Source organism: Balaenoptera acutorostrata, chromosome 3 (genome assembly GCF_949987535.1).
Source record: "Balaenoptera acutorostrata chromosome 3, mBalAcu1.1, whole genome shotgun sequence".
In the NCBI taxonomy this organism is placed as follows: Eukaryota; Metazoa; Chordata; class Mammalia; order Artiodactyla; family Balaenopteridae; genus Balaenoptera; species Balaenoptera acutorostrata.
Window position 1 is genome coordinate 143,752,110 of NC_080066.1, and position 13,539 is coordinate 143,765,648.

At 35.3% G+C, this 13,539-nt stretch overlaps 1 protein-coding gene across 1 annotated transcript in view; it reads right to left on the bottom strand.

The window, feature by feature from the left end:
• Positions 1-331: 331 nt before the first annotated feature.
• LOC130707571 (coiled-coil domain-containing protein 170-like) overlaps positions 332-13,539 on the bottom strand; it is a 108,863-nt gene continuing 95,655 nt past the window's right edge. Inside the window, exons 8-11 of the mRNA XM_057542700.1 lie at positions 12,853-13,053; positions 3,793-4,017; positions 2,735-2,949; positions 332-482 (exon numbers count right to left, since the gene is read on the bottom strand). Of these exons, the coding sequence (XP_057398683.1) occupies positions 332-482; positions 2,735-2,949; positions 3,793-4,017; positions 12,853-13,053 (792 nt within the window). The remainder of the gene's footprint in view (positions 483-2,734; positions 2,950-3,792; positions 4,018-12,852; positions 13,054-13,539) is intronic.

The window sequence follows — 13,539 nt, forward strand, 5'->3', positions numbered from 1 at the left end:
CATTCTAGAAACAGGCCATTAACTATAGATATAAATATTCCAACTAAGAACAAGTTTTGATTAATATCCTGCTTAAAATACAGTTAATAAATATAATTAGATATATATATTATACTATATATTACAATTAACAATCCAGACTAGACCACAAATAAATGTACAAAACACGATTACAACAAAGAAAAGTTAATTGCCAAATATCAAAGGAGAGAAGAGATTTAAGTGAAAAGTTTCAAATGTGTTTTGTTCATAACGTAGCCATATTCAAGATGCTGGAGGAAATGTCCATGTCTGCTGAGTTCTGGTTGGCAGAAATTCTTTATTCATTATCCTATCCAGTCTCACACGCAGAAGCAATCTTTGATTTGTCAGATGCTTCATATACTTGTATAATAAGCCTTAGGTGATTGATGATTTTCTTGTCTGCTGTTTTCATGTTAAATCCCAACATCTTCATAATAGTTTCTCTAAAGTCAACAAGTCACAAAGAACCACAAAAATCAAGACATGTCATTAGTTTTGGTCACCTACTTAACTATGTACAATGAAATTGTTATTAGAAATTGAGTTTCATTAAACATTTCTTTATGAAGTGTACATTATTCTACGTTCAAATGAATTTTTAAGCAAAAAAAAAATTACAAGAATTCTAAAATTACCTTTGCATTTTAAGGTTTGTTTTCATTTTTACAATCTTATAGACTAAACCTAATTTTATTGCTGCTTGTTTTTCATCCATGAGGTAATTATTTTTTGGACTTCTGATTTGCTGTAGGTAATAGCCATCCCCTAAATACATATCTCTCCACCCATTCTCTAAAAACTATAGTGATCAACAAGGAGAGCAAATAAAACTCTCCATAAATCATGCCTAAAGCACAAGTAAAGTATACCACAGACTTCAGTTTTCATGTAAGTGGGGAAATAAATATTCTAAACCAACAGAGGCAGCTCCAGAGCCCACGCTGGAGTATGCAGTTAGTTTCCTCTGGTGTCCCGGAAAAGGGACAGTTCATAAAGGGGGAAATGCGAAGAACAAGTCTGAGACCTGATGAATCAGAATACCGGCAACTGGGGAAGGAAAAGAAAGGGGCTTAGAAGCATGTGAGAGCAGAAACGGCCGATCTAGAGGGCAAGGTTTCTGAGCAGAGAGGGAGCTACTTGGAAGGGTGAGGTGTTCCCTAGAGGCTTCGTGACAAGGGAAAAGAAAAAAAGCAAGCACTGGAAATTAAGGGACCTATATAAACAAGAGAGTATTGCAAAAACAGACATCACATAAACCCCCATCCCAAAATAAAAGGCTTTACTTCCTAAGTAAACTTTAGCAACTGCACTCACCGTGTCAACAGAAGAGGATGGTACTGAGTTAAGAAGCCCAGTAAGTATACCCTGCCCCCTAAGTACCCTGAGGCAGAAACACCTGAAATTGAGAGGGCAGGGCAATCAAAGGGATTTTAAAGTGAATAGGTAAATGGCAAATATCCATTTTAAATTGTTATGAGAAGAAAACAGAAAAGCAGTATCATCCAAACTGTTCCGGTGGTGAAAATACTACCCCCAGAAAAACTGCCATGAAGCAGAGGCAACATGTTTGACAACACCTGATATGAATTAAATATCAATTAAACAAGGATTTGCAGACATGGGGGAAAAACACCTTTTGCATCAGAAATGCAATAATTTGGAGGTACTTCCCTGGCTGTCCAGTGGTTAAGACTCTGCACTTCCACTGCAGGGGACAGGGGTTAGATCCCAGGTCGGGGAACTAAGATCCAGCATGCTGCCGCAGCCAAAAAAAAGAGCAATAATTTGGAATAGAAATGGACAAAAAAAATATCTAGATGCCTAATGGATAAGAAAGATGTGATGATTAAACACAAGCAAGAACAAGACATCTCAGAAATGAAGAGTAAACTACAGAATGCCCAAAGAAGAGATCAGAATGAAAATATAGTAAGGGAGGGACACTGGGAGAAGAATAAAAACAATTAAGAAAATGAATATGCAGAAGTTAAAAAAGAGAAAAAAAAGAAAATGGTAATATCATGACTTTTGGTTTTAAGAATCTCTTAAGGAAATTCGTTAAAGTTTCATGTTTCTTAAGAAACATGTATGGAGGTGTGACATGTAATCCCACAATAGCCCCAAATTATCATTTAGGCTTTAGAAAATTCTCTTAAAATATCTGCTTTATAAATCTAGTGAGAATCTAAGCAAGTTTAGAAGCACTACCTTCTTGTCCAAGAACGTGATCCAGCCCCCAAAAAATGGTTTCCCCTGAACTTTCATTTTCTCTCATCCCTACCCTCCTTGTCTTTGGTTAGTCAGAGGATGTGTACACAAACCTAAGCTATGATAATCATATATCCCATCCCTTGCCACTGTGAATTCACTAAGGATAGGCATTTGACCTAAGCTGGGCTTGTAAGACCCTTTCTTGGGATTCTCTCTCCTGTCACAGAAAATCTAACTGTAAAACTCTGTGGCTGTCAGTCAGACAGACAAATTAACAGAGAGCTGCCAAGAAGGTGAGAAAGGCCTTATATTGAAGATTCCAGGTGCTGATCCGTGGCCCAGGTGCATCCCTGCCTTCTCAGAGCTCTGGCTGTTTAACTGCCTTTGATTCCACAAGCCAATCAATTCTCTTCTGTCTAAGGTAGAGTCTAAATTGAGGTGGGTGTTTATCACTTCAACTTAAATAATCTTAATATAGTAATTAAAAAAAAAAAAAACCTCTTCTTGTTGTCCCGGTACTTCTTCAAGTGTGCTCTTTGCTGTGCAGAGCTCAGGAGTGACAGTTTCTGACATTTGATGGGCCCTCTCTTTGTCCCACCTTACGTCTTGCTCAGCAGAGTCTACTGTAGTTTTCAAGTCTGTTTCCATAACTGCCTTCCCTTTCATTGCTTCAACTTTTGTTAAAGATTGCCTGAGCTTCTCAATTGTTTTGTCCTGTGAGGGTATAAGGTTGGGGGAAAGGGAGATGACTGTGTTTAAAACTCCTCTAAATAACAGGCATGATACATAATAACTCATGCTTTTTTTTTTCTTCTTTTTCTTTTTTCTTTCTTTCTTTTTTTTTTGGAAGAGCTAGATAATGGAAAAGAAAGAAAATGCCACAATTTATGAATTAAGAGGACATTTCTCCACCATCATGCTCATCAATAACCAACAGTTACTGAGCACTTCTATAAACTAGGCACTTGGGATTTAAGGAGGTTTAACACATGTTCCACGTCCTCAAAAGTCTTACAGTCTGTGCTAATCAAACACAGAAACAGAGAAAATAACTGGCTGCAATAAGAGAAATATTCTTGATAATCAACTGGCAAAAAAAAGCTGATCAGTAAGTATCTAGTGTATATTTGGTTTCAGGCATAAAATGTATGTTTGAAATACTACAACTGAAGCTTGATATAAAGAAGATCCAAAGAGCATCCCCCCCAAAAATCACTAAAACTTTTAACCATTAACCCAATAAGAAAGACAAAAGTATGACTGAAACAAAAAGCAAGGGATCTAGATACCTAACGTTTAGAATACCAGTTACCTTTGAGGAGGACACCTGGGGACTTCAGTGGGATCGATAATACTCTGATTCTTAACATGAGTGGTAGATTTGCGGCATCTAATTTTATTATTCTATATGCTTTAATATTATATATATATAGTCTTTTATATGCATGTAAAATAATTTTAATGTTAATTTTTAAAGTTCAATGAGAAAGTTGCAGCAAAAATAGAAACAGACCAAAGCTTAAGTGAATTTTTGAAAGCCTCATTTCTTTTACTTACTTTAAGAACATTTACTCTTGTCAGTTGAGTTTTCATATTTTTATTTGACAATCTCAAGTCACTGAGCTGTTTCTGAAGTTTATGAATTTTCTCCTCTAATCTCTGAGTTGTAACAACCTTCAAATTCTGCTGAATATTCAGTAATGTTTCTTGCTTGTTGTCTTTCTCTAGCTGCTTGAACGTTTTGCCATGCTCCATCTGGGAAATCTTAGTCTGGGAGTTTTCCTTTACAGAAATCAACAGTATTAGAATAAAGAAGTTATGCTTTAAGATGGTGTTCTACACTAGCATGCCAGATCTACTCTAGACTGATAAATTGTAGACTTAATTCTTACATAAGTAGAATAGTTTTCACCATAAATATGCATTATTAAAATAATCCAGAAAATAAAATATGACAATAAAAGTGATGGCTTAAGGCTAACAAGGGTACAGTTAAGTAGACAATGTTATAAACACCAGGTGATAGCAGAGATTAGTTCAACTTTTCTAAGAATGTATTATAAGGAAATAATAAAATATTTAGATAAAGACTCAAGCACAAAGATATTCTATACAACATTACCCATAACATGAAGAAATAAAAACAATGCAAATGTCAAAAAAATAGTTAAATAAATTACATGTGATTGATTATGCATTCATTATAAATAAAGTTTTCAAAAATTTTTACTAAGAGAAAGTACTAATGATATAGTTAAATGACAGAAGCAGGATGAAGAAAAAATATGCTATCTCAATTATGTTAAAATATTCTTGGAAAATAATCATAGGAAGATATACCTATATGTTAACACTGGTTATCTCAAAATGGTAGAAATACTGGTCGTTTTAATTGTATTCTTTCTACTATTCTGTACTTTATAAAGTTACTACCAGAAAAAAAAGAGAGAGAGAGAGAAGAGGTGTAGATTTAATAAAGATACCACATATTTTCATTATATACAAACTAAAAGTTAGTAAAATATATTGAAAAGAACCACTAGTTCTTTCAAAAAAAGAAAACAGATACTCCAGGCAAGACTGGTTAAAGAAGGAAGAGAAAGTGAAAATACACAGTATTAGGAAGGAGATATATACAGAACTAATGTACATAAATTAATTTTATTAAGAGAAAAAAGTTATTTAAGATGTTATTACAAATGTCTTAATCCATTAAGAGAAATAAAACAAGTAACATATTAAGGAACATGAATGAGAATGGCACCATTTTTCTCAATAACACACTGGAAATTAGAAGACAATGGAGTAATGCCTTCAAATCTCTGTGTGAAAATAAAGTCTAAATCCAACTATCAATTGAGCCTGAAGTTTTAAAAAAAAAAAATTGTCATTCATGCAAGGATTCAAAAAATTTTTTCTCTCCAAGACACCATTTCTTAGGAATCTATTAGAGGATATACCCCAGCAAAATAAGAAAGTAAACCAAAAGAGAGGAAGACAAGAGATTCATGAAACAGTGCAACCTAACCAGGAGATTGGAGAAGAAAAGTCACAGGATTATAGCTGTGCCCAGGCCGACAGAGCAAACAGTCCAGACCGACACAAGAGAATTAAGGACTTTGGATGAGAAAGAATGGGAGATTTTTATAGATTAGAAGATCATCCGATGCAGTATTTGGGGAAAAAATTAATAAGTGAATGTTGAAAATTATACATATGAAAACACAAGAAAAGTATTAACTCCAGGAAAAATAACATGCACTACAAGAAAGAAAAGGTCACAAGAGTATAATACTTGGCATTTTGTAAACACTATTTAGTGTCATAGTGAAGTAAAGGCTGATTATGGATTTAGCTAAAAATATTGATATAACAATACTGGGAAGATGGAAAGGGGAGTTGAGAAAAAGATAAAACTTCATCTGTCATATAACAGGAAGTCAACAGATAATGTCTAAAATAAATAACTCAAGATATAGCAATATAAGCAAATTATTTTAAAAAATGGAATTTACTACCAGAAGCAACAGATAAAGGGGTTAAAAGTAGTTCCCTCTGGGAAATAGGATAGGTGGAGGTACAGAAGTGGGCTGCTGCTTTTCAATAGAAGACTCTTGGTATATTTAATTTTTTAAAAATGTACATATGTATAATATATACATATAAGTGTAAAAGGTAAAAAAAAAATCTCTTAACTTCAGCTCAAAGAAGAAATGGAAACCAATAGTAAAATTATAAACATATAAAACATAGTAAAAGGACACTTCTTATTAAAATGTATTGGATAAGCCACAGAGGAATATTTATAGGCTTTGCTGCTTTTATGATTTAAAACAAGGGACCAAAAAAAAGCATATTTACATAAAGAAAAAGAGAAATTAGGGGTGTAGATTTAATAAAGATACCATATATTTTTATTACTTATACATAAAAAATAAACTGGTAAAATGTATAGGGAAAAGAACCATTAGTTCTCTGGAAAGATAAAATAGATGCCCCAGGTAAGCCTGGTTAAGGAGGAAAGAGAGAAAGTAAAATATTGGAAAGGAGAAACATACAGAATGCATAGATATAGAAAAGATGAAAAGAATTCTAAACACTACTTTGTAACTCAGTGGCAATAAGTTGAAAACCTAAAAGAAATACATTGTTTCCTAGAAAACAATATAATATTCAACTGTGTCCAGAAAATCCAAGAACTCTAGTAAAGAAAACTGTTGGACTTAATAAGTAAATTCAGTAAGGTGGTAGATAATTTTTAAAGATATAAACATATCAAAGGCTTTTATCTATATTAGTAATAATCATTTCAAATTGAAATAGGGAAAATATGCCACTCATAATGGGCAGGAAATCTATAAGAAACCTAGGAGTAAATTTTACAAGAAAAAATTACATGAAGGACTTTTATAGGACTTATATGAAAGAACATGATAAAATCCTATTACAGTACATAAAATAAGATCTGCTAAAGGGAAAGAGGACATGTACCAAATTATCAAAAATTATCAATTTTCAAAAATCATATCATTACAAAGCCAACTGAGTAAACTACAAACAATATTTACAAATTGCTACTTTGACAGGTATAAAATTTATATTGAACATTCAACTCATACAGTGTAAACATTAACCTACTTTATTTTTGTCCTCTGTTGTTCCTTTAAATGTATTCTGTGGAGCTAATTCTTCATTTGCATTAACTGAAACTTAGGGCAAGGCCATGTTTTTCCTGATCACTTTCAGTTTAATGTAAAAATTATAACATTACCTTTACTAAAAGGTACCTTTACAATGACAGGTCAAGAAATTATAAAGTAAAAACAACCAAATAGAAATATTAGATATGACAAATATAATAGCTGAAATGAACAACACAATAGATGAGATAAATAGGATGGATAAAGCTGAGAACAAATTGAGTGAGTTGGAAAATCAGACTGAGAAACTCTCTGAGAAGGTGACAAGAAAGGCAGTACCAATAGGGGTGTGTGTGTGTGTGTGTGTGTCTGTATAAAGAGAGAAAGATTTGGCTAACACAACTGTGGGGTCTGGCAAGTCCAAAATCTTCAGGGCAGGCTGGCAGGTTGGAGACCCACGGAAGAGCTGATGTTGCAGCTCAAGTCTGAAGGCAATCCAGAGGTAGAATTCCTCCTCCTCAGGGGACCTTAGTCTTTTCTCTTAAGGGCTTCAACTGCTTGGATGAGGTTCACTCACATTATGGAGAGTAATCTGCTTTACTCAAAGCCTTCTTGTTATGTTAATCACATCTAACATGCAACATCTAGACTGATGTTTGATCAAGCATCAGGGCACCATAGCTTGGTCAAGTTGACACATAAAATTAAACATCATGCAAAGAAATGAAGGATAGAATTAGAATTGCCAACGTTCTGTTCAGAGTCACAGAAGGAGAAAGAGTAGAAAAAGAAGAAAAGTGAAAACAAAAAAAAAACGAAAGAAATCAAAAGAAAATAAACAGAGGAAAATGTTTAAATAAATAATGGTAAAATTGACAGATGAAAGACTTAGATTTAAAAATTCATGGAGTGCCAAATAAGAGCGATAAGGTAAAACAATATATCTAAGCACATTATAGTGAAATTTAAGAACATTAAAGCCAATGAGAAAAATTTTAAGGTTTCCTGAGAGAAAGAACAGATCACCTACAAAGGAATAAGAATCACATTGTTATCAGACTTTTCAACAGTAACAGAGGATGCAAGGAGATAATTTTAAAGAATTTAATGAAGGAACTTTGAACCTAGAAGTTTATATCCAGCCAAATTGTCATTCAAATATGAGGGCATACTAAAAGTGTAATCAGGCACACATGGTGTCAGAAAGTTTGCCACACAAAGATCCAGTTTTTTAAAACTCGCTTGTGGAAATACTCAAATGAGGAGAAAAATCCAGGAGGAGGCTTCAAGAGATATGCAACTAAGAGTAATCAAACACGTTGGTCAGATTTGGTGGTTGTGTACAAAATTAGGACCAAGTAAAAGAAACCAAATAAAAGATATATCATGCAACCATGAACCCCCCAAAAATTGCATTAGTAATCATAATTTCTGAAAACAGAATTTAAGGCAATATTTTATAAAGCACAAAAAAGAGAATGTTTTATAGTGCTTAAAAGAACAGGACAGCAAAATCATCATAAGCGCATGTGCTCCAGTAATCTATAAAACAAAAACTGATAGAACAGCACAGACAAATGGATGAGTCAAAAATTATACTTGGAGGACTTCCCTGGTGGTCCAGTTGTTAAGAATCTACCTGCCAATGCAGGGGATATGGGTTTGAGCCCTAGTCTGGGAAGATCCCACATGCTGTGGAGCAACTAAGCCCATGTGCCACAACTACTGAGTCCATGCTCTAGAGCCTGTGAGCTGCAACTACTGAGCCCACATGCTGCAACTACTGTAACCCGAGCGCCTAGAGCCCATGCTCCAAAACAAGAGAAGCCACTGCAATGAGAAGCCCGTGCACCTCAACGAAGAGTAGCCCCTGCTCGCCGCAACTAGAGAAAGCCCACGCACAGCTATGAAGACCCAGTGCAGCCAAAAATAAATTAAAAAACAAAAACAAAAATTATACTTGAAGAATGTAGCATATCTTTTCCAGAATCAAGTAAACAAATATAATCAGAGGTACAGACAATCTGAACCACGAATAATATGCTTGAGCATTAGCTATTTATAGTGCTTTATACCCAACCAAGAGAGAACACATTCTTTATAAGCACACATGGCACAGCTACCAAAACAGACCAATCACTGGCCATGTAGGAAGCCTCAATAAATTCCCAGGGATCATATAATACTTCTACCATGTTGTAATAAAATACAAATTTTTAAAAAATCCTATACATTTGGAAACATAAAAATGTATTGCTATATTTAAAATAAAAGATAAGGGAAAGAGTACATGTCAATATTTGTGGAACAAAGCAAAAGTAGTTCTTGACAGAAAAATTATGGTTTAAATGAGTGCATTTATCAGGATAAATCCTGATAAATATCCTGAGTGATCAGGATATTCGAAAGGTTAATCATAAACCAGTTGCTCTTATTTTTCTTCCTCCTATTCTTCTTCCTTTCCTTCTTTTCCCCTTCTAAACAATTCAGTCCTAAAGCCATAGGCATCTGCACAGAATGAGAAGGGAAATGCTGAGGCTCATAGCAGGCCTACAGAGCCCAAGCAAGGTGACAAAAGTGTCTGCAGAAGAGGGCTGCCCTGCAGAGGGACTCAGAGCCTGATCACATATGGAGAGGTGACCTGTCATGGAGTGTTAGAGCCTGAACAGGGCAAGGAAGATGTGTATACCATTCTGGAAATCAACAAGAACAAGACAGGAACCCAAATAAGAAGATGGGTAAAGGAAACAAACAGGCAGAGACTAAAAAGCCAAAAGACAAAAAACATTAAGGAAATGCGAAACTCATTAATCATTAGAGAAATGCAAATTAAGTTAACAATCATTTTATACCTGATGGAATGGCAAAAGTTAGGAAGCTGCTAGTATCAAGAAATGACAAGAATGTGGAGATTCAAAAACCCTCCTGTATCTCTGGTGGGACGATTTATTGTTTTGTGAGAGCTGACTGGCAGTACTTAGTCATATTAAGTGTATGTATACACTATGAGCCACCAATTCCAATCCTGACTTAACACCCCTAAGCAATTCTCTCTCGGGTCCATGAAGGGGACTTGTACCAGGATGCTAACAGTGATGTTGTTTGTGGTGGCATAAAAATAGAGGTAACAAGGCTATTTACCACTAGAGGAAGAGACAGGTAAAATAAATAAATAAATAAAAAGAAAAAATTAAAACCATGGCAGATATGAACACTGTAGTACTCCATGCAGTAGACAGAAGCAATGAATTAGATGAACAAATAGCAATATTAAGTGGATCTTAAAAATACAGTGCTGAGTAATAGAATGAGATTTTTAACACAATACCACTTATGCAAATTTAAAATACATGCACAAAAATTACATTTAAAGAAACACATATAAACAAAGAAATACACATTAAACATATTAGATTGACTTCCTTTTGGGGAGGCAATGGACAAGATCCAAGGAAAGAATAAACAAATAAGAGAGAGACCTTCCGTGGCCCAAATTAATGCATTAAAAACCATGGACTGTGATTAACTCAACCTTCTGTATCTGAGGTCCAATTGTGAGGAGTGGGGAGGCAAGGGAATCCAAGGGGTCAACAGCATTAAAAAAGAAAGTTACTCAACCTTACTAGTAGTAAGGTAAATGTAAAAACTGTACCATTTTAACCTAACTCGCACAAACACACACTCTAAAAGGATGACAGCATCCAATGCTGGCTAGGATGTGAAGAGGAAACACTCATGTATTGCTATTTGGAAAGTGAACTCCTGCCTTTTGCAAGGTAGTGTTCTGGCAATGGCTATTAAACTTTAAAATACTCAGGATATTCCCTGGCAATCCAGTGGTTAGGACTCAAAAGCTCTCACTGCCGGGGCTCCAGGTTCGATACCTGGTTGGGGAACTAAAATCCCACAAGCCGTGTGGCGCAGCCAAAGAAAAAAATTTTAAAAGAAAATACTCATACACTGTGATCCTATATTTCCACATTTAGAACTCAATCCCATAGGGGGAGGAAGCACCAGTGTGGAAAGAGATATGTATAAACATACTTATTTCAGCATTATTTGTAGTGGCATTAAAAGTGGAAATAAGAGAAGGACCATCAATAATTCTTAATAGGGAATTGGTTGAATAAATAAGTTATATACACAGTATGGAATACTGTACAGCTGTTAAGGGAATAAGTTAAATCTATATCTTTTGACCTAAGGAAAGACCATGAGGTACCTACTTCTTACCAAGTAAGAAGAGTATTTTGACTGGTACAGTCCCAGTTTTGTAAAAATACCAACACCTACATATATATATTCATATATTTCCATAATCATTGCAATAGTTGTAAAAGATATAGACACATTGGTTACCAATATGAAATAGGCAGAAAGGGGGTTAGAGAAGATTATTATTATTTCCTTCAAACCTTTTAACCTGGTCTCAAGGGTTGCGGAAAGCATGTGCTATTTGTATATTCTTAAAATTTAATATAGTATTTTTAAAATTTGCATGGAAATGAATCATCATCAATTACAGATTCAAGAGCAGAGGTAGAAGCTGGACTCATCTTTGGACTCTGTGGAGTACATTGTCGATACCACTTCACCAGGGCTGGAAGTTTTTAAAAACTGAGTGATCAGGATTTCCCTGGTGGTGCAGTGGTTAAGAATCTGCCTGCCAATGCAGGGGACACAGGTTCGATCCCTGCTCCAAGAAGATCCCACATGCCACGAAGCAACTAAGCCTGTGCGCCACAACTACTGAGCCTCCACTCTAGGGCCTGCGAGACACAACTACTGAGCCCATGTGCCACAACTACTGAAGCCCGTGCGCCTAGAGCCCATGATCCACAACAAGAGAAGACACCGCAATGAGAAGCCCGAGCACCACAATGAAGACCTGCTCGCCGCAACTAGAGACAGCCCACATGCAACAACGAAGACCCAATGCAGCCAAAAATAAAATTTAAAAAAATTTTTTTTAATGTTCTATATTTAAAAAAGAAAACTGAGTGATCAAAATATATTGGATCAATGAATGAATGAATGGAATAAGAGACTAAATGAGTGAGTAGTGAGTAAGTTTATCCTTTGGGGCACAGTTATTATAGAAATAGTATAATATAGGTATGGGTATGACAAGCAATTCTGTGAAGAGGTAGTGAAATAGAATCAAAATCTCCTGAGGGCTTCCCTGGTGGCGCAGAGGTTGAGAGTCTGCCTGCCGGTGCAGGGGACACGGGTTCGGGCCCTGGTCTGGGAGGATCCCACATGCCGTGGAGCGGCTGGGCCCGTGAGCCACAACTGCTGAGCCTGCGCGTCTGGAGCCTGTGCTCCGCAACAGGAGAGGCCGCGATGGTGAGAGGCCCGCGCACCGCGATGAAGAGCGGCCCCCGCTTGCCGCAACTAGAGAAAGCCCTCGCACGAAACGAAGACCCAACACAGCTAAAAATAAATAAATAAAAATAAATAAAATTTAAAAAAAAAAAAAAAAAAAAAAAAAATCTCCTGAAAATCATCCTACCTATTCCCATTCCGCTTCTAGGATTGACCTTTTCCTTATAGATGCAGAGAAGCAGAAAATAGAGAAGGAAATTGTCTACAAGATAATTATTGAGGAATTTCATCAACAGCCCCTTCCCAATGCCCATCATATCTAGCTGACACAGTACACCTGAAATTCCCCCTTTAGAGAGTCATTCCTTTGAGCTCCTTTCCCTCTAATCCTCTTTTAAAAGTACATTAAGAAATATGTTAACAATGCTTACAATAAATATCAAATATGTACAGTAGAGAAATGGGAGATATGGAGTAAGGAAAGGCTTTTTGATACAATCAGAATGTTCAAAAGTGTGTAGCAAATTTTCCTCCCTTTCCTAATATTAAGAAAAATACAAATAGAATTAACAGCTTTGAACATTAGATAGTATAATAAAAGACGATCATTTTCATTGTCAAAGAAATGCCTTATACTTCAGGAAATTCTTACTTTGTTCGTGTCCAAGTCTAATCTCCCTGGAAAAAGGTCATTAATAGCAATTTTTCCTTCCAGATGTTTCAAGGGTCTTTTTTGTTCCTTATACTTTTCCTCAGTATCGGATGATTCTCCAGCAGTTTCTTCACAGTGATGATACTGCTTCTCCAATTGCCTAGTGAGCATCTGAACTTCCTGCTGGAGGCCTTCAGCTCTCTGCAGGGAAAAAAAATAGAACATCCTGATGGTCCATGATTTGTATTTTTCAAAACTATTTGCAAGTTCTACTTATACTGACATTGTAGTAACATTAAGCTACTAAAATAGATGAGTGGGGAAGACATTTAAGAAGATTTGACATGTATAAGCTAGTTTTTAAAAAAGAAACAGAAAGGTTTGATATACAAAAATAAGACATTTTAGTGAGTACTGAGAAATAAAACTGTATAATGAATTTTAAGAGAGCAGAGTGTAAAAAATTTGTAACTGTACAATAAACAGACTACTGTGTAGTAGGTTTTACTAACATTGAATTTAAGCAATACCTATTTTTATCTGAATTTTAGGGTGAAGAGTCATGACATTTTACTAAAATGATTTGGACATACAAGGAGATATATACACTTAAACTTGCTGGATCAATCTTTCGATAGACTTGACCAGTAAATTCAAACAAATGACTGACTTGATAATTTATTTTAT